This window comes from Cucurbita maxima, unplaced genomic scaffold (genome assembly GCF_002738345.1).
Source record: "Cucurbita maxima cultivar Rimu unplaced genomic scaffold, Cmax_1.0 Cma_Scf00032, whole genome shotgun sequence".
Taxonomy (NCBI): Eukaryota; Viridiplantae; Streptophyta; class Magnoliopsida; order Cucurbitales; family Cucurbitaceae; genus Cucurbita; species Cucurbita maxima.
In genome coordinates this window covers 1,552,404-1,572,695 of record NW_019272048.1, presented here as the reverse complement: position 1 = coordinate 1,572,695, position 20,292 = coordinate 1,552,404, and the positions used below count along the sequence as shown (strand labels likewise).

Below are 20,292 nucleotides of genomic sequence, written 5' to 3'. Positions count from 1 at the left end.
TAATGTACTGGAGATTGAATTCTAGGATCGATCTGAATTCCATGACCAGAAAAAGAATAGAATTCTAAGACCGGATCGAATTTCATGACTGTATTTTACGGAGAGTGATGAACAACGAAAAAAGGGACAAAATAAGCTATAGCTATTCATTATAGTAGGAAGATCGGTGTGTCTAATCAAACACTAAGTTATTAAATTTGCGTCTATTAAATTCAACTATAATATAAATTTGTAATTTTAAAAGTTTAATTACAATACCTCTTACAATATAAAAAAAACGTCGAAATATAACACAAAACAAACAACATTCTATACTATGAAAGATAATAACATTATGATCCACTAAACGAGTTATTCATAATATAATAACGGTCTATAAAAATTCCATCATAGAGAAGATTTAATGGCCCTCATATTTTGGATCAACCATCACATAGTGATATGCTATTACCAATACAAATATAAAGATTCCAAGAAAGTTTGAAAAGAACCCGAGATCTTGATCGTCAAACATCTGTACCACAATAAGGTTAAACATTATCAACAAACATATATACAAATATACCATAAATTTCGCATTTATAATATGAACTAATTAAATTGAACAGAAATTACAACAAGGCCCATTTAACAAATTCATAAACATATGAAATGCTTAATTTATTGGCAACTACAAGTAACATAATATGAAACGTCTATACAAAACCAATCCGCATTTTTCTAATCATTCTGATTTCCTTCTCTAACCTGAATATACTTGTGAGATCCCACATCGGTTGGAGAGGAGAACGAAGCATTCTTTATAAGGGTGTAGAACATCCTCTCAAGGGAAAGCCCAAAGAGGACAATATCCGCTAGCGGTGGGCTTTAACCGTTACAAATGATATCAGAGTCAAATACTGGGTAATGTGTTAGCAAGAAGGCTAAACCCCAAAGGAGGTGGACACGAGGAGGTGTGCGAGCAAGGACGTAGGGACTGAAGGAGGGGGATTGTGAGGGGTCCCACATCGATTGGAGAAGGGAACGAATACCATCGAGGACATTGGGCCCCAAAGGGAGGTGGATTGTGAGATCCCACATCGGTTGGAGAGGGGAACAATGCATTCTTTATAAAGGTGTGGAAACCTCTCCCTAGCAGACGCGTCCCCTTAAGGGAAAGATATCAGAGGACAATATCTGCTAGCGGTAGTTCGACCGTTATAAATGATATCAGAGCTAGACATTGGGCAATGTGCTAGCAAGGAGGCTAAACCCTGAAAGAGATGGACACGAGGAGGTGTGCGAGCAAGGACGTTGGGCTCTGAAGGGGGGATTGAGGAGTCCCACATCGATTAGAGAAGGGAACGAATGTCATCGAAGACGTTGGGCCCTAAAGGGAGGTGGATTGTGAGATCCCATATCGGTTGGAGAGGAGAACAAAACATTTTTTATAAAGGTGTGGAAACCTCTCCTTAGCAGACATGTTTTAAAAACCTTGAGGGGAGCTCGAAAGGGAAAGCCCAAAGAGGACAATATCTATTAGCGATGAGCCTAGACCGTTACAATACTATAGGAACTAGGCAGTGCAAAACAAGAATTCATACATAGAATCATTACGACAGAAATAATGTGAGAATCTTTAACCTATCAGCATTTTATTGCCCCTGGGTGGGTGATTAACATGTAAAGCACTAGATTATACTCCTTTGAAATGCCAAAAATGATTTATGATTTGCAAAGAGAGAACAACCAACGAAATTGCCGATTGCCCGAGCTTGGAAGCTCTTCCCTTCCTCAAGAATTTCCCTCTCCCAAGTTAACGGGTCTTTTTATCCAAGTGATCTCGTAAGTCCCTTGCCTTTTTCTTTTAACTTGTCGTCAGGGGATGGTCAGTGAGTTTTGTCCTAATTTGATGCTCCAATGCTTCTTAACTCCTTCCCGGTAGTGCCTTACTTTTTATTTTAGAAAGAGTTACGGCATTTGTTCCAATGTCAATCGTTTGGTGTGGTTGGGGAGGTCATCCGTATGGGGTGGTTGTGGGCACCCTTTTCCCTTTTCTAGCTCTGTAAGGTTTCCAGGTCTTCCCTTTGATGGGTGTTAATGGGAATTGGCTCTCCGGGTGGGCTGCTCCTGCTTCAGTACATATACATGTTATTTCTGGTGGTTGTGCTCCTTGTGGAAACCAACCGTCATCGCCAGTTGGTTAGAAGTCTTTACAGTAAAACAAAGGAGGAGCGGTATTCTTGTTCTTTGGGATAGTTGTCCGGTGACTCCTATTGAGGTGGTTAAAGGGTTGTTCTCTGCTTCCATTTCGTTCCGTTCTTCTGATTCTTAAGTGAGATGGGTTTCAGGATAGAATAACTACAGATATCATTATCGCAATAAGCACCCAACTTTTCAGCAGCAGAAAGCACAGTGCTAAAGATCCCAATACAAAGAAATGAAGATAATTTCAAAGAAAAAACCAATCAATCCAGCGCCATACTCGGAACAGGTTAGTAAAAAAGACAGCATTCAAGTTTGGAGGTGTTATAACTAGAATGGATCTACTCCAGACTTCAGATCCATCAACCTAACTTAGAACTTCAGGTTTCATCAGATCAAATCCTTCAGAACTTCATGTTTCAAGTTTGAAGGTGGGAATATCACAACCTACACTAACCGCGTTTTGCTATGTTTTGTTACGAATGAGAAATAGGAGTGGGATTGTGTTAAAAATGAGAAACAGAAGTGGGATCTTCTTAACATAGTATCAAAACAACAAAAGAGAGAATAGAAGAAAAGTGACGGAAATCGAAACAAAGGACGACAAATGAATTGTGATCACCTTCCTCAAGATATATGCTCACATCTCAAAAGTTTTAATTTCTCTTCAGGATTATCCTGATTGAGCACCGCAAATCATCAATATTTTTCCTCATAATAACAAAATCAAGAACATATTCATTATCAATATGTTTGTGGCAAGCTATCAAGATTCCAATAGCCTCCTAAACTCAATCGTCCAATTCAAAACTATGTTACGAGCATTTTTCAAATTTCTCACCAACTCTAATACCAGGATAACAGTTTCTCATTCTTAACATGTTTATCAAGATGGTATATTGTGAACAGGTTCAATCGAATAACACCAAAGATCCTCCGAAAATTGGCTTACAATAAACAAAATTAAATAACCCTAGACCTTACATAATCCAAATCGGCCTCGATCGAAATTATCAAGAACGGTTAATTCCAATCGGTGTTGCTAAACAATCGACGCTGTTACCAATTGGGAAATCGTGTCTTTGCAACATAGAAAACGGGAAAATTATTCATAAAAAGGAACCTAACAAACAGAATCCTTAGAGTTTGTCACTGAATTCTGAAGGAAAATTACAAGGTTAAGCACGGTAGATCTGGATGATTTCAACAAAATTATGCAATCAATAGCCATGGAATCAAGTGGAGAAATTGTAAATGAAAAAAAAACAGAGAAAAAGTTGAATTACTCTGATAATCGTCGAGTTGACAACAGCCCCAAGAAAGAACAGGAGAACTGCGGCAGAGAGGGCGTCGTCTGGTCAGCCACTCGTAGAGGCGGGAGAGAGTGAATTAGCGAATTGGAGAGGCCGAAATTATATATTTCTTGGGGCCATTTATTAGAGAATTTAATTGCTCAAAATTTAAATTTAAATATTATAATATAGCATTTTGTAGTCCTTTTTTCGACATTCGAAGATTTGTCAAATCTATTGGCACGGCTAAGTTTAGGGTACGGGTCTGATACCATGTTAGACGAACACGATCTCTACGATGGTATGATATTGTTCACTTTTAGCCTAAGCTCTCATGTCTTTGCTTTGGGCTTCCCCAAAAAGTCTTGGAGAGTGTATTCTTAGATTATAAACTCATAATCATTCCCTAAATTAAACAATGTGGGACACTTTCATCCAACAAAATGGACATCGAAAAGTTTATGACAAAATTGTTCTTATCGTTCTTATCTTAAACATAAAAAATGTATTTTAGAATGGTTAGTAATAGACCCCACGGCTAGAGTCGAAAATACACTTACATATATACATGTATCATGACGGGTAGGATCTAATGATTGTTCATTGAGCTCTATTTTCCTTTTAGAGCATAATTGAATGCATAGTATTTCTCTATACACGGTTCATATATTCGTACATGTACCCGCTAGAGGGGCTCATTAATGTACGCATTAGACCTGACTACAAGCTCGTAGACACTCACGCTACCGAAAATCAAAGCAAAAAAAAAAAGAACACGAATAATATCATGGTGAGTAGTCAATGATCATATAATATACAACATGCATGAGATCCCGCGCTGAAAATCACGGTCCAATGAAATGATGTACATAAATTCCTTATGAGACGTACATCCATATTCGTGATATGTCATTCACGTCTTTCATACATGACATATCATAGTGTCTCACACGACAAACATTGAAATAATATTTTTTTATTTGAACGTGACTATTGCTATATGTCGAAGGAATGAAATGGATAAAGTAGAGAATGGTTTGAAAATTTTAAGGAAAAATAATAATTATTTCCGATGTTTAAGTGACACGATTTCTTTTTTTAATATAAGCTTGTAATGTAAATTCCATGAACCTACATCGTAGTATTAAACATAAAGTTATTGATATTAAAATATATATAATGATCACATTATAAAAATTACCATTATTATTTTAGAATATAGTTTCATTTCTTATTCTTACCATAGTTTAAATTTAAATAATAATAATAATAATAATAATAATGTAAAGTTAATTTATTATTACCGGTGAATATTATTAAAAAAGGCTTATTCTAGAATAATCTAGATATACAACAAAATAATTTGACCGTGCCAAATGGCAGAAGAGGAGAGTTGACCACGTGAGATCTCACACGTGGGAAGAGATGCGCCACTTTGCTTTATCTTACTACAAATTTATATTATTTTATTTTATAAATTTCATTTCACTCATCAAAATTTCTTTTTTAGCAAATTATAAATTTATTTTCATATTACAATTTTAATTTTAATGTTTTAAGTTTAATTTTAAAAATTAAATTGTGTTATTTTATAATTTTAATTTTTTTTTATAAGATTTTAATTTTTAACTTAAAACGGGACATCGAATCCAAATTGTGCTAACATCACCCCTCGTTGCATCATCCTCATCACGCCCTTCTTGTGACATGTTGAAAAAAAAAAATAGTCTTAAACTTTTTAATTTTCAATACATTTTTTCTATTTTTTTCGGTTGATTTTAATATATACTCGTATAAAAGAATTCATAAATTTATTAATTTACGAACGGTTTGTGTACTCTTATAAATGGTGTTTTGTTCTCCTCTTCAATCAATATGAGACATCACAATTCACCATCCTTCGGGGTCCAGCGTCCTTACTGGCACATCGTCCGATGTCTAGCTCTGATACTATTTGTAATGGTTTAGATCCACCGCTAGCGAATATTGTTCTTTTTTTTATTTTTCTTTTCGAGTTTCACCTCAAGATTTTGCGTTTGCTAGGAGAAGGTCTGCACGTATTTATAAATGATGTTTTGTTCTCTTCCCCAAACAATTAGGGACATCACAATGGTCTAAATCTGAAGGGTAATTTAACGAATTAAAAATTTATAAACAAAAAAATTATAATATTATCTAAATTTAAATGGTAATTTAACAAATTAAAAGTTTAAGAAAAAATAGACATTTTTTAAAGAAAAAAACAAAGAAGACAAGGAACCGACTCCACCGGAGTAGCCTGTTCGTTAGCAATTCACGTGCACTTAAACACGTGTCGTGATCTCCCACGATCTAAAGCTTAATTCCATCGCCAAATCCAACGGTGAGAACTCGCCTATATATATGCATTACGACACATTGAAACACCTCAACGAAAAACCCAAAAAGGGAAAACGAAAGAAAACTCTGCCATTTCAAAACCTTCGCAAATTGCAGCTATGGAATCCGCTCTCATCAGAACCGTTTCTGTTCCCGTCCTCTCGTCGGCCGTCGCCGCTTCTTCGTCCTTCTCCAATTACAAACCGTTGTATGGAGCTCTCTCCGGCCAGAATAGTTCCATTTCATCTCCGAAGATCTCTCTGCATTTTGAGATCAATCATCGCAGAGGAAAGAACTGGAGTGGTATTCGAAGAGCGGCATCGGAGAGCGACATATCGCGATCACTCCACGAGGTTTCGAGTCCGTATGATCAATTCGGTGGATTCAGATCTCGATATTGGTCCGTTCCTTCCGGAATACCAGAGGAGGAGTTTCTGAACCAGGATGAATTTCACCGTGATTCAGTTGCGGACACTGAATTTCTCAATTCCGGAATCGTAAGCGGCGATGGCGGTGATTTTGTAGCAACAGATAAATTTACGGATGGAAGTAGTGAATCTAGTAAGATCAGAGCGTACTACGAAGAGATGCTGAAATCGAACCCTAGCGACCCTCTGATATTGAGAAACTACGGAAAATTCTTACACGAGGTAATCGAAGTCTAGAATTATCAAATTGAAAGTCTGCTTTGATCTGAAATCCTGAAATCCTGAAATCTAATGGAATATTACACTTTAATTTCTTTGATTTGATTGATGATGTAAAGGTTGAGAAAGATACTAAACGAGCAGAGGAATGCTACAGCAGAGCAATACTGGCGAGTCCAAGAGACGGAGAATTGCTGGCTCTATACGGTAAATTAGTATGGGATACTCAAAGAGACAAGCGAAGAGCTCAATATTACTTCGATCGTGCCGTGTGTGCCTCCCCTAACGACTGGTAATTTTCGATATCTGGATCGAGCAGTTTTGCCCTAATTTTATGAACTGGAAGGCTCTGAATGTTTGAATTGGTTTGTGAAGTTTGGTGATAGGATATTACGCTCATTTCTTGTGGCTAGTTGAAGACGATGAGGAGGAAGCGACGGCGGTGGCTCTGGCGCCGGCGCCGGCTCTGGTTGCGGCGTTTTAATGGAAGAAATTGATTTGAAGGAGGTTTCGCGGATATAGGAGAGGAAGAATTGAGGGAGAAGTGGCACGTGATTTGTGGACGTGCCATTTGAGGAGGAAATAAAATGCACGTGATTTGTTGGTGTAATGTAAAGTCCCATAATAATAAAAAAAAATAACTCTGATTTCTATTTTAAAATATTCTATTTATTAGGAAAATTTCGACGTCAAATCCTAAATTACCACCAAATATTTTAATTAGGGAAATTTCAACATCAACTCCTAAGTTACGAGCCATTATCAATTTAACTTTTTTTCCTTTTAATATACAAATTATAATTTTTTTAAATTTATTAATAAATTTAGATTAGAATAACCCACTTCATAGGCCTAACAATAGACATGTGTATGCTCACGCGGTTGAAAATCAATGGAAAAGAAAAAAATGGCCGAGTCTATTATTGTGATGTTTGTATTCATACATAACATACGGAAAAAAGTAATTAATGTTCATATGACATACAATATGTACGAGGTCTCATCTTAAAATTATGGTTAAATGTAATGATGCACTTAGTACTTCCATATTTATCATCACATAAATTTCCTATGAGATGTGCTTACATATTCGTGGTATTTCATACAAGGTACGTTATATAGTATCTTATGTATGAGACATAAATGTAAACAAAAACAAATACTTGGGTTAGGTTTAGATTTGATTTAGTTATTTGGATTAGATTTGATTTAGTTATTTGAATTAGATTTTGTAATATTATGTAATAGACAATTTCATTCTTAGAACGTAAGATTTCTCCCAATTTGTGATCTTTACGGTTTTTTCTCGTGGTTCCCAACAACTTCACCATAACCATAATAACATACAATAACGTCACAAATACTGGATATTCATTTTTCATTCAATTAATTTCAATGTAACTCGTACGTGTTCCAACAGTAAGTCATCTAAAGTTTCAAAATTCATGTTCACTTACGATATTACCGAGCATATTTTTTTTGTTAGCTAAAAATGATTACAATATCTCCTATAGTGGTGAATATTTTAAAAAAGGTCCCAATTTTTTATTTTCTCAAATATAATATTAAAAAATTTGACATTTATTTTTGTAATATAGTTTCTGTTTAAAAAAACTATATTTGTAAAACTATAAACTTTAGGGTATATTAAAAAAAATGTAATTTTTTATGATATATTTTTCACGAGCATAACTCAAATAGATGAAAGATATTTACATTTGATCGATCGAGAAATCAGATATTCAAAAGAGATTACAAATTTCCCAGAATATAAACAAAATATTCACAAATGAATATGATCTTCCACTTTATAATTTTCTGGGGAATCAAATGAATATGATCATTCCTTTTATCATTTTTCTGGTCAATCAAATACAATTATCCAAATTTAATAACTCTGACCCTTCTCCCAATCCTCCAAACCCGACATCCACCTTATATTCGACATCAAACGATCCATAATCACCTTCAATGGCTTGTTCGGGTGATTACGCTATACCTGTACAAGGAACGAGGCTGCAAATTCGCTCAAGCGTTACGCCATAGGATCCTATGCTTTACTCTTGCCAACTAAAGTCGGGGTCACCGACACAATTCCGATCAGAAACAATGTGGCAATTGAGTTGAAGTCGTAAAGATCACCAACCGATTGCAATTCTCCGAGCGTCAGCCCAGCCTGTCATACAATTCGAGATGTTCGAGTCACTCAATATACAGTTTAGAATCATCAATATACGAGCTGAGAAGCAAACAGCCAAATCAACATCAGCTCTTCACTAACTCACTCACCTAAGAATGTCAAGTATGCTTTTAAATGCATTTCCGAACTATGTAACAAGTTTAAGAGATCATCTGTGACATATTTATCCTCTTTCCAACTTCTCCTTTAGGTTTTTAAAATGCGTCTACTAGGAAAAGATTTCCACACCTTTATAAGGAATATTTCGTTTCCCTCTCCAACCGGTGTGGGATCTTACAATCCACCCCCTTGGGAGACCCAACGTCCTGCTGGCACACCGCTCGATGTCTAGCTCTGCTGTCATTTATAACAGCCCATACTCACCACTAACAGAAGTTTTTAAAACGTGTCTACTATGAAGAGGTTTTCATACCCTTATAAGGAATGGTTCGTTCCCCTATCTAAACAATGTGGGATCTCACATCATCCCTCTCTAGAAACCCATGACAATGAGCTATGAGCAACACAAAGACAAACAACGGCACTGGAAAAGTGATTACCTTGACTGTGACGTAGGCAGCTGGGATGAGACCAACGACGGTAGCAAAGAAGAAGGTATGGTAAGGCACATCGACGATCGGAGATGCAACATTGATAAACGTATTTGGCAAGGTTGGAGTCAATCTTAGAAAAAGCATGTAGTTCAACAGCCCTTTCCTTCTCCTCGAAACCTGAGAGACAAATCCATTCAACATCGAAAACCTTAAAAAATCGCCTCGAAAGAAATGGGGATATGAAACTTACCTGATCTTGAAAGAACTTCACCTTGTCAGGCCAAAGAGTAAAGGCAAGGGGCTTCCCGATCATCTTCGAGAGGAAATAGCAAGAGGAAGCTCCGGCTGTAGCGGTGAAGACGACGAGAGCAACGCCTTTGAAGACCCCGAAAAGGGCTCCAGCCAGCAGTGACATGAAAACAGTTCCAGGTATCATGAAGGTTTGCATAAAGATGTATACAACGCAGTATCCTACTAAGACCTGTGCAGTGTAGTCACTTGTATATTCCTCAAGGTGATCTCTAAAAGAAAGAATATTCATCAAACAATAATCCATATCCAAACATTCTAGCCAGATTTTAACCATCCACAAGCTTTTACATAGCAATATTTCCGATGAGATGAGTAATAACCAAGCCCACTACCGGTAGATATTGTCCGTTTTGGCCCATTACATATTGCCGTCAACCTCACGGTTTTAGAACGTGTCTATTAAAGAAAGGTTTCCCCACCCTTGTAAGGAATGCTTCGTTCCTCTCTCCAACAAATATGAAATCTCACAATCCATTCCCCTCGGGGGGCCAACATCTTTGTTGGCACACTGCCCGGTGTCTGACTCTAATGTCAATTGTAACAGCCCAAACCAACCGTTAGCAGATATTATTTGCTTTGGCCCATTACGTATCACCATCAACCTCAGGGTTTGAAAACGCATCTACTAGAGAGAGGTTTCCACACCTTTAAAAGGAATGTTTCGTTCCCCTCTCCAACCAAGGTGGGATCTCACAATCCACTTCCCTTGGTGGCCAGCGTCTTCGAGTGTTTGACTCTAATACCATTTGTAACAACCCAAGTCCACCGCTAGTAGATATTGTTTGTTTTCCTCACGGTTAGGGAGAGGTTTCCCACCCTTATAAGGAATGCTTCGTTCCCCTCTCCAACCAATGTGAATCTCACACAAACCATATCCACAAACATTCAAGAAAGTGCTGCAAATCTCATCAGCCAAAACCATAAGAATCCCACAAAAACTGTATCAAGGAAAGTGCCAGATCTGATCATATTTCATAAGCAATAGCTAAGAGCCTTGATACAAACACTTGAATTTGAAACTCCCTAAAAGAAGTATTTAGTGCCCATTGAAAAAACTATCAAATCATTCAAGAGCAAGCCATTGAAAGCTTAGGTAATCACTCCAAGAACAAGAACAAGAACTCAGGCAAACCCAATTCCAGAAATCACAAGAAAAATGACCCAAAAAAGAATCCACAAAACGAACGAAACGAAAAAACCCAACAAGCCAAATCCAAAATCCATCATCAAAATCCAAAGAAAACGCAATGGACAGAAGAAATACCTGAGGATTTGAAGATCTTGAAGGTTGCGAGGAAGCTTAAGAAAGCTGTAATCGGAGGCCGGCATGGTTAGGTAAACACAAAGAAGGCCAAAAAGGAAGGCAATGACAACGGCGCTAAACACAGCCAAATCCCAAAAACTCAATTGAAATTTGCTCATCTTTTCGACCACATTCTTTTCCCCTTTCTTCTCCATTTTCCTCAAGGATTTTCCCGGATCCCCTTTTCACTTTCCGTTGTTTTCTCGGGAAACAAACAGAAACCCAGAGGAAAGAGAAAGAGAAACGAAATTGAAATCCGTTTCAACAACAATCTTCTTTCCTTTAGGGTCACTCCTTGAGAGAGGGAGAAAGAAATAGAATATTCGCAGAAATTCAATACGCAATACAGAGATTGGCATGTCTTGGAAGCCTTAAATAAGGCCTTTGAATTCAACAAAGGCCTTTGAAATTTGATGGTTATTTTTCATTGTGGATGTGGTCACTTCTTCGCAATTTCCTCCGTCGTCGTATCATTTTCAGTGCCTCCACTCCACAAATTGTATTCCAAACTCGTTTTTCATTTCAATTTTTTTAAAAAATTAATATAAAGAACAATGTTTTTACAAAGTCTAATGTGTTTACAATTTTTTGTACTCAACAATTTCATATTAATTATTCATTTGGTTGGCTTGGTATGATAGATGATTGATGTTGATATACATATCTTTTAGTGTTGGATATTCAATTGGATGATGCTTAAATTAACGTGGGGAGTCGTGTATCTTGATATTTGTTGTTTCAAAATGGAACGAAGCTGAAAATTTTCCATTAGATAGAGATGAGGAAGAGAGTTGTAAGAGATTTCTCCTCATTAGATGAATGAGGTCGAAGATGGAGACTGCATTCCTATAGAGCCGGGAATTATCGTTTAAACAAGGATGAGGAAGAGAGTGGTGAGAGATTTCTCCTCGTTAGATGAATGGGTCGAAAATGGAGATTGTATTCCCACATAGCCGAGAAATCCCGTTTAAATATGGATGAGGAAGAGAGTGGTGAGAGATTTATCCTCGAACAAGGTTGAAGACATCGACTTTTTTTACATTATATATATTTCTATTATAAATTTAATAAAGCAATTACATTTCCATCACATTGATTATTTAGAAATTATATTTTTGTTTACATTTTTTAAAATAAGAATTATATTATAAAATAAAATAAATTTTTTTACAAAATTCGATCTTTCCACGTTCCACATAAAGAATCACCGCTCCGATCCTCAAAATAAACAGGGAAGACTTCCCGTCCCTATCCTTCCCGTCCCTATCGTCATGTAGTAATAGGCTTATCTTACCTTATTTAATTGAGTTAAAATTTACGAGTTATCGTAAATCTTAATTTAATAGTCAGCTTCTAAGACTTACTTAAGCTACAATTAAATGACTTTTTAAGTAAAAAAAAATTAATCGTTAACAATTTAATAATTTAGTTAAATTTATCGAACACAAAATAAAAAATTAAGAAATTTATTAATATAAAATTGAAATTAGTTGGACAATAATTCTATTTATTTATTAACTTTAATAATACAATCTTTTTATATCAATAAATCTTGGTCATTTTTATACCTACTATATTATTTCTAAAAATCCGGAATAAATGTTATTATTTTTAAATAAATTATTAATAAATTAAAAACAAAAACAAAAAACGACAAAGCCACGTAAGCCACGATAAGCACGTGATCTGGTGGGTTACGGCGCGTACATTGTGAAATACCTAAATTACCCTTCCTCATATCATTCCCTTTCCTCCAATGTCGGTCGATCCCATGTGCCAATTATTCTCGTGGATTTTTTTAATATTACAAAATTATGAAATGTCTTTTTTAACCCTTTGTCTCTTTCTCCTCCTCGCTGTTTTCCTCCACCAATAGATGGGCTAAAACTGTCTTTTCAAGCTTCTCATTTATTGTTTAATATTTTTTTATTAAATTAAAATTTTAGTTTATTTCTATCCTTAAATAAATTTTAAATATGTTTGTGTTTGAATTTTTATTATTTTATTGATGATGTTATATGTTAATTGAATAATTAAATTGATTGAGCTTTAATTAATATAAAACCCACAATGGACAACTAAATGAAATTGGATAACATTATTTTTAAAATATTTTATTTTCTAATTTATTTTTAAACTATATATGTCAAGATCCGATATTTAATTTTTTAAAAATAACGAAAAATCTCCTCCTATTTTTTTGTTTTACTATATGTTAAAAATAATAATTCAAACCGTGAAATTAATATTTTTTATTTAACTGAATAGAGAAACTCCCGAACATTTGACAATCTCAAATATGTCGATATCAGTGGTGACTCATTGTTTCGATAAATCGTTTTTTTAGATTATGTAAATACTTGCTCAATTCTATTTGGAAGACACAATTTTTTCAAAAGAATTCATCGTAATGTAGTTGATCCAAAATGGAAACAAATTTTTAGCTAGTACTTATACTTCGAATCGACGATAGGTCTGAAAAAGTTTGAAAATCGAAGTTTTTCAAAAATGAAAAAGAGTGCATTTATTAGAGATGTTCATATAACCCGATAATTCAACCAACCTGATTGCCTAATACAACCATGAACGTTGGGTTGGGTTAAATTTTTTTCGATTTGGGTCGGGTTGAATTTTTGGTTAGGTCAACACACTAACGTGAAAATGTTATAATGTTAAGAATGAGAAATAGAATTAGGATGAAAAGTGTATTCTCATTGATATTCATAACTAATACCTACCCATAAGAAAAATATAAACTAATTAAATATAGAGAATAAAATAAAATAAAATATACTATAAATCAAATCATAGATAAATAATATTAAAATATAATATTTATATTCAAAATATTATATCTTAACATATAACCTAATCGAAAATAAAAAATATTTGACAGATGTGATTTTTAATATTTGAATTTTATGAAATTTTATATTTAAAAAATAAAAAAATAAATAAAACTCAACAACCTAAACAAACCAAATCCAACTAAAAATCAATTATATATATATATTTTCCTTTTCAATTATATTTTCTTGCTCCAATTAATTACTTAAAAAATAATATAGGCAATTTTTATGTGGGCATGCATTGAAAAATCTATGAGATTTGGTCACTTTTTCCAATTATTTTGGAACTATGGAGTAGTAATAAAATTGATTTTCATTCCAATTTTTCTCCCCAAAAAAATAAATTATTACAATTCAGCCACCATTAAAGTTTGGGCATTTTATGTATTTAATATTATCAAATTATAATAAAAATAGCAATAATAATAATGATGTAATAATCGAGATTTTCATAAATTCAAGGGACCATAATTACATCTCTCACAATTTTTCGTCAAAAAAAAAAAAAAAATCTTAAAATAAAATGAAACGTAAATCCTGAGAACTAATGATTTGGGCTTGGGCCGTTACAGTCTGTAACTCAAATGGCCCATTGGGCCTGTTTAAGTGGGTATTTTACAGTCGGCTTGTTTTAAGCCCAGCCCAAACACAAGAGAGATCTTATTTTTCAGTTGAGGTGTTTTTATGTCCCGATAATCCGACCAATCTAGACTAGACAGCCCAATCTATAAATATTGGGTTGAGTTAGATTTTTCTCGATTCATACTAGGTTGAATGTTTAGAAAGTTGAAAATTTTAGATCGATTCACGGGTTGACATGTTTGTTTTGTCGAGTCAGCTCAACTTATTGGATGAAAGTCCTACCTCGGCTATCATTAAAGAGACAACCTCTTTGCTAAAGTCTCTATCAATTTAAATATTTGTAAATAGGTTATTTTAACTTTATTTTATATGAAAGAAAATAATTAATATTTATATATATATATATATATTAGCTAATTATATGAAGGCTAAAAATTATCTAACAATGGATGGATGGACCCTTCAAACCTAATTAAATTGACATAAAATAAAATAAAGAAAATGTTGAAATTCTCGAATATAAATGTTTAAATAACCAACTCGGATTATCCAACCAAAATCATAGAATTTGGATTGAGTTAGATGGGTTCAGTTGGATTGAGTTGAATTTTCTAAAAATCGAAAATTCAGGTTGATCCGTGGGTTGATATTTTTTTTAGTTAAATTAACTCGACCAACCTGAAAATAGGGTTACAATCAAACCCTACCGGACTTTTAAGATTATTATGAAGATTAAAAATATATAACGTATATAACAGATATTAGTGAAGGGTTGTGACTCGAGAATGTTTGATATTTGAGTTTGATAAGATTTTAGTTATTAATGTATCATATATTATAAATAATTAAAAAAACAAACTGGCAACCCAACCCAACCCAACTCAACCCAACTCAACCCAACTCAACCCGAAAGTATAAGGTTGAATTAAGTTGGAGTGTGAACTCTATTCAGATTGTTCAAGTTATTAACCCATTTTGAGTCTATCCAAAAGATATTCCCGACCAGTGTAAATTCCTATCTCAAATTGAAGCATAAAATAACGTTTTTTTTTAGCTTAACAACTATACATTAAATATTTAAACCTCTAATCTATTGGTCGTCGTCCCGACAGATTCACATTTTAATGCATTAAGAACAACAATCTTTATTCATAAGATTATAAAAATTTCTACTAACTATTTTTTTTTATAATATAAACTCCAATGATTATTCATATATATATATATAGAAGGTGATATCATATATTATAATATATGCTACTTTTGATTAATCATGGGTATGAATGGCCCATGTAAGTTCATATCACAAATTAGGTCAACCCATCTTAATTTTCTTCTCTCTCATCATAAATATTTGACCAATCTTGATTTAGTCAATCTTTCTAAAATGGGAAGTAAATAGTTATCTTAGCGGTTAAGTATGCATCCTCGTGTTCGAGATTTAGAATTCGAATTCAATACTCATATGGTCACGTTACTTACTTCACGCTTTTAAAAGTGAAAACTATCCCCCACGGTTCCTTACAAATCACAGGCTAACACGGTTCCTTTCAACATGATTTGTTCATACTTGTATGCTTTCTGAGAAAATTTTCAAGAGGTCACCCAACATAAGATTGCTTTAAGTAAAACACACATAACTTTGGAGTTTCTATGATTGAGCTACTGAAAAAGAAGGTGAAAGGATCTAACCTTTACTCTTAAAAGCGAAAAATAGGTAATGTGATCATGTCACATGAGATGAAGGGAAATGTCGAGGCCAAGCTTTGTCAGCCACATTATAGTAACCTCTTCAATAATTTCTTGAGAATAAAATCGTGAGGTTGACAGCGATATGTAACAAATCAAACAACATTTGTCAGTGTGGGCTTGGGTTGACACTGGGCGGTGTACCAACGAAGACATTGGCTTCCAAGAGGGGTAGATTGTAAGACTTCACATAGATTGAAAATGAAAACAAAACATTTCTTATAAGCGTGTGGAATCCTCTCCAGACTGACAACAGTACGTAACGAACCAAAACCAACAATATCTACAAGCATGTGGAAATTCTATCCAAAACCCAACACAATTCAAATTTCATTCTCTTTCTAATTCCTTTTCAATTAATTTATTTATTAAATAATGAAAAGACACAAAAGTCAACCACACAAATCTAAATATAGATGTCCACGTGGAACACTACGTTGAAAACATAAAACATTGGTACTATGTTTTTACCATGAGATAGGTCAACCAACCTTAACAAACACATATTTACTAAATTAAAAGCTTCGAATTTTACCCTTTACATACAGTTAAAAAAAATCATTCTTATGTTATCTAAACAAACCATTATAGCGAGTTATACTAAGCTCGTTAATTTTATATTTTAAAAAATAGCTCTAAACAGTTACTATTGTTAGTATATAGACAAAAACGATCTATCTACCCTCCTCAATTTTAAAGAAGTTAATGAGTATTTTTGAATCGTGATATAGTTCCGTCCATAAAAAGGGTATTTTCGTAATACAGTTCCGTTCATAAAATGGGTATTTTTGAATCGTGATATTAACAGTTCCGTCCATGAACACGACTCTCCATGGTATGATATTATCCACTTTAAATATAAGCTCTTGTGGTTTTGATTTATGCTTTCTCAAAACGCCTCAAACCAATGGAGAAAGTATTAGTTGATTATAAACTCATGATCCTTCTCTAAATTAGCTGATGTGGGATTTTCATCATCCAACACCAAATACTATAACTTCTTAAAATATTTTTAAAATTTTTAAAAAAATTGAAGGGTATTTGATAAGAAATGGAACCACTACAAGGGGAGTAAGATTCGGATTACCTTGTTGATCGAATATCTCAAGGCAAGAACATTGTTTGAGATTCGAATCACTCCACAAGCAAGATTGATCATGTCGAGCTTGAATGATTCTACATGCAACCTAAACTACATAGAATTGCAAAGAAACTTAGTCATTGGCTAAAGAAGAGCACAAATGCTTCTTTTTACTATATTTTTCAAGTCTCTTGCAAATACAACATACATGACTTTATATAGCCTCAAAATGAAACTACTAGGCATTCCAAAAATTGTAACATTCATACTTAATGGTCATAATTAACCATTATGTAATTGTAACCTAAAGTAAATAAAAAGTCCTAAAAACTCTAAATTGTAACCCACCCAAAATTTATAACAATCAAACTTCACTCTTCTTCAATGTGGCATGCATTGAAACATCTTTTGATAATTTTGGCAACTTTTTCTTCACATCGTCATTGAAATATATTGTATGATTGATGTTTTTTTGGTTCATATCAGTATTAATGAAATTTTTGAAATCCACAGACTTTAATCGTATTTATAATCCTAAGATTATTTGGATATTATTTATACGTTTTTTTTTTAATTTATAATTTATTATGTATTTACAAATTGAATATTCTAGATAAGATCATATTGATATTGTATTCAAAAGTTACGTAAATGTTTTTATTTTAAATTTTTAAATAAATTTATGACAATATTCGGATAAAGTAGAGAACATTTCATCTAGATATAAAGAAGGTTAAAAGTTTGCCTAATATTCTTTTTTTTTTAATTTTTTTATTTCAAAACATATAAACCCGAGTCATTTTAGCATATTTTGTCATTTTTTATTTCTTATATAAGCCTTTTTTATTCGAGGTTCATGAATTCAAAATCTAGATTCAGCACGTGGTCGACACCTTATGACACTGGATTCAGCACCTTGCTAGGTCACGTTACTTATTGCTTTATCCGTATAGACCAAATCAACACAAATCTTTTCATTATATTTTTGTCTTCCATCACATATTTTTTATGAAAATTCTGAGGAGTTCACCCAGCAAAACACGCTTAACTTTGGAGTTTATATAATTGAGTCACAAAAAACACGTATAGATAATAACTTTCATTTCTAAGCTTTTCTTAGCTATCTTTATTTAATGATTGCTCTCATTCAGAAGTGGTCTCGGTTTATCTAATGACTCTTGACATTTTCCTGCATCCCCTACAACATGGTCATGTTACTTATAAGATTGAAAATTCTCGGGAGTTCTTTAAGTATGTTTTGTTCCCACTAACCTGCTTTCTAAGAAAATTCTCACGAAGAGACCAAAAGAAAAAGAAATTAACACAATCGTTAGATAGTTCAAATTGATTAGGTTCTCGGGTCATATGACCTAGAATAATGACCGATGATTTGTACAATTAAATTAAATTAAAAGGTATATTATATAATATTTTGTTGAATCGAAATTCAAATAGTAATAAAAGCCAAATCCGTTTCCTCGTTTGAACATTGGTTGACCTTGGTGATCGCCGTGGTGTGATCCCGTGACGGGAATCCGCATATTGCAACAGAATATGCCACGTGTACACTGTGTCTTTTCACCCTACCAATTATGGTGGGTTATTTTATCAAAGCCCATGCCCTCCCTTCTTATCCACGCTATATATATACCCCTCCGCTTCTCCTCTTCATTCCCGAATTCCTGTCTGTTTCTTTTCTCTGTTTCGAATCAGAAGCTTTTTTTTTTTCATTGTTCTTTCAAATCGAAATGAAACGAAACGAAACGCTGTGATTATAATTCTGGACGGAATATTGATGAAGTTCTCTGTAGATTTTACCTTTCTGTAACTGTTCTTATGAGTGTTTTCCCATTTGTATTTCTTGTTATTGGTGTCAATGACGGAAGTCGGACGGAGATTCTGTGTCGGGTATGCGCTTATGCCGAAGAAGCGGAGGAGTTTCATACGAGATTCGTTGGTGAGGCTTGCGGAGTCGCGAGGTATCGATCTTGTTCGGATCGATACGGACCGGCCGCTTGTTGATCAAGGAGCCTTTGATTGCGTTCTCCACAAGCTGTATGGTGCGGATTGGAGGAGGCAGCTGGAAAATTTCAAGGTTGTGAATCCTAATGCGGTGATTTTGGACTCCCTGGATGCGATTGAGAGGCTTCACAACAGGATTTCCATGCTTCAGGTGGTATCGGAGCTGAAGATTGAAAATCACGATGAGTCGTTCGGGATTCCGGAGCAGATTGCGATTTACGATAAGGAGAAACTATCTGATCGGCGAGCTTGGGAGGCCTTGAAGTTTCCAGTCATTGCGAAGCCATTGGTGGCCGATGGCAGTGCCAAATCGCATAAAATGGCGCTCGTGTTTAAACATGATGCCTTGAACAAGGTTAAACCTCCCATTGTCTTGCAGGAGTTTGTTAACCACGGCGGCGTTATATTCAAGGTTTATGTGGCTGGACAGCACGTGAAATGCGTCAAGAGAAAGTCGCTTCCCGACGTTTCTGAGGAGAAATTGGACAGCGTCGAGGGTTTGCTATCGTTCTCTCAGGTATCGAACTTGACGAACCATGACAGGGTTGATGAAAAGTACTATCAGATGATGCAGTTGGACGACACCGAGATGCCGCCGTTGAGTTTCGTCACCGATATCGCCAAAGGATTGAGGCATGCGATGAAGCTCAACCTCTTCAACTTCGATGTGATGCGGGATTCGAGAAACCGGAACCGTTACCTCATAGTTGATATCAATTATTTTCCTGGTTTTGCGAAAATGCCAGGTTATGAGAAGATTTTAACAGATTTCTTCTCTGACATTATGCGAATGAAAGACAGAGAGCTCGTAAAAGCTTGGTTCGAGAATGATGCCTCGGAGCCGCCTGCCTTCGATAAAAGGCAAGTGAACAATTGTGAAAATGATTCTAGAAATGTTGTGATGCTTACTTGCATCAGTAATGGGGATGGAGGAGGTTAAACAATACTTGCAAGCATAATTTCTGTTTCTTTTTCATTGACTTAGATTCTAATCCAAATTGAATTTGCTAAAAGCAGGATGTTCTGCTTCTATTCAAGATCTGAAATGAGTTATAGTTACTAGTTCATAATATGGTGAAGAACAGGAAGGTTCCCCTGTTCGCTTTACCTCAAATTTGCCCCCCCCCCCCCCCCCCCCCCCCCCCCCCCCCCCCCCCCCCCCCCCCCCCCCCCCCCCCCC

General features: G+C 34.8%; 4 protein-coding genes and 1 long non-coding RNA gene across 5 annotated transcripts; 3 read left to right on the top strand and 2 right to left on the bottom strand.

Annotated features, from left to right (window-relative positions):
* Window positions 1-312: 312 nt before the first annotated feature.
* On the bottom strand, window positions 313-514 carry LOC111466901 (dolichyl-diphosphooligosaccharide--protein glycosyltransferase subunit 4A-like). The gene has a single exon (XM_023111588.1). It carries the CDS (start codon window positions 512-514, stop codon window positions 401-403), a length of 114 nt encoding a protein of 37 aa, XP_022967356.1. The 3' UTR covers window positions 313-400.
* Window positions 515-582: 68 nt separating this feature from the next.
* LOC111466908 lies at window positions 583-1,451 on the top strand. The gene is made up of 2 exons (XR_002714439.1): window positions 583-1,066; window positions 1,307-1,451. It is a non-coding gene; the product is annotated as an uncharacterized LOC111466908 (long non-coding RNA).
* A 4,422-nt stretch (window positions 1,452-5,873) lies between these two features.
* LOC111466874 lies at window positions 5,874-7,142 on the top strand. The gene is made up of 3 exons (XM_023111548.1): window positions 5,874-6,484; window positions 6,601-6,773; window positions 6,857-7,142. The coding sequence occupies exons 1-3, from the start codon at window positions 5,954-5,956 to the stop codon at window positions 6,963-6,965; spliced, it is 813 nt and encodes a 270-aa protein (XP_022967316.1). The 5' UTR covers window positions 5,874-5,953; the 3' UTR covers window positions 6,966-7,142.
* Window positions 7,143-8,252: 1,110 nt separating this feature from the next.
* LOC111466877 (uncharacterized membrane protein At4g09580) lies at window positions 8,253-11,278 on the bottom strand. Its single transcript, XM_023111552.1, has 4 exons — window positions 10,791-11,278; window positions 9,465-9,735; window positions 9,221-9,391; window positions 8,253-8,657 (listed from the first exon to the last, which is right to left on the bottom strand). Exons 1-4 carry the CDS (start codon window positions 10,982-10,984, stop codon window positions 8,532-8,534), a joined length of 762 nt encoding a protein of 253 aa, XP_022967320.1. The 5' UTR covers window positions 10,985-11,278; the 3' UTR covers window positions 8,253-8,531.
* A 7,507-nt stretch (window positions 11,279-18,785) lies between these two features.
* Window positions 18,786-20,239, top strand: LOC111466852 (inositol-tetrakisphosphate 1-kinase 1-like). The gene has a single exon (XM_023111515.1). It carries the CDS (start codon window positions 18,967-18,969, stop codon window positions 20,050-20,052), a length of 1,086 nt encoding a protein of 361 aa, XP_022967283.1. The 5' UTR covers window positions 18,786-18,966; the 3' UTR covers window positions 20,053-20,239.
* The last annotated feature ends 53 nt before the right edge of the window (window positions 20,240-20,292 follow it).

Coding starts and splice junctions, on each gene's coding strand:
- LOC111466901 (XM_023111588.1), bottom strand. CDS start 514: ATGTTTGACGATCAAGATCTCGGGTTCTTTTCAAACTTTCTTGGAATC.
- LOC111466874 (XM_023111548.1), top strand. CDS start 5,954: ATGGAATCCGCTCTCATCAGAACCGTTTCTGTTCCCGTCCTCTCGTCG. Junction 6,485..6,600: donor ACGGAAAATTCTTACACGAG/GTAATCGAAGTC, acceptor GATGATGTAAAG/GTTGAGAAAGATACTAAACG. Junction 6,774..6,856: donor TGTGCCTCCCCTAACGACTG/GTAATTTTCGAT, acceptor TGGTTTGTGAAG/TTTGGTGATAGGATATTACG.
- LOC111466877 (XM_023111552.1), bottom strand. CDS start 10,984: ATGGAGAAGAAAGGGGAAAAGAATGTGGTCGAAAAGATGAGCAAATTT. Junction 9,736..10,790: donor CAAGATCTTCAAATCCTCAG/GTATTTCTTCTG, acceptor TCTTTCTTTTAG/AGATCACCTTGAGGAATATA. Junction 9,392..9,464: donor TGAAGTTCTTTCAAGATCAG/GTAAGTTTCATA, acceptor TTTGTCTCTCAG/GTTTCGAGGAGAAGGAAAGG.
- LOC111466852 (XM_023111515.1), top strand. CDS start 18,967: ATGACGGAAGTCGGACGGAGATTCTGTGTCGGGTATGCGCTTATGCCG.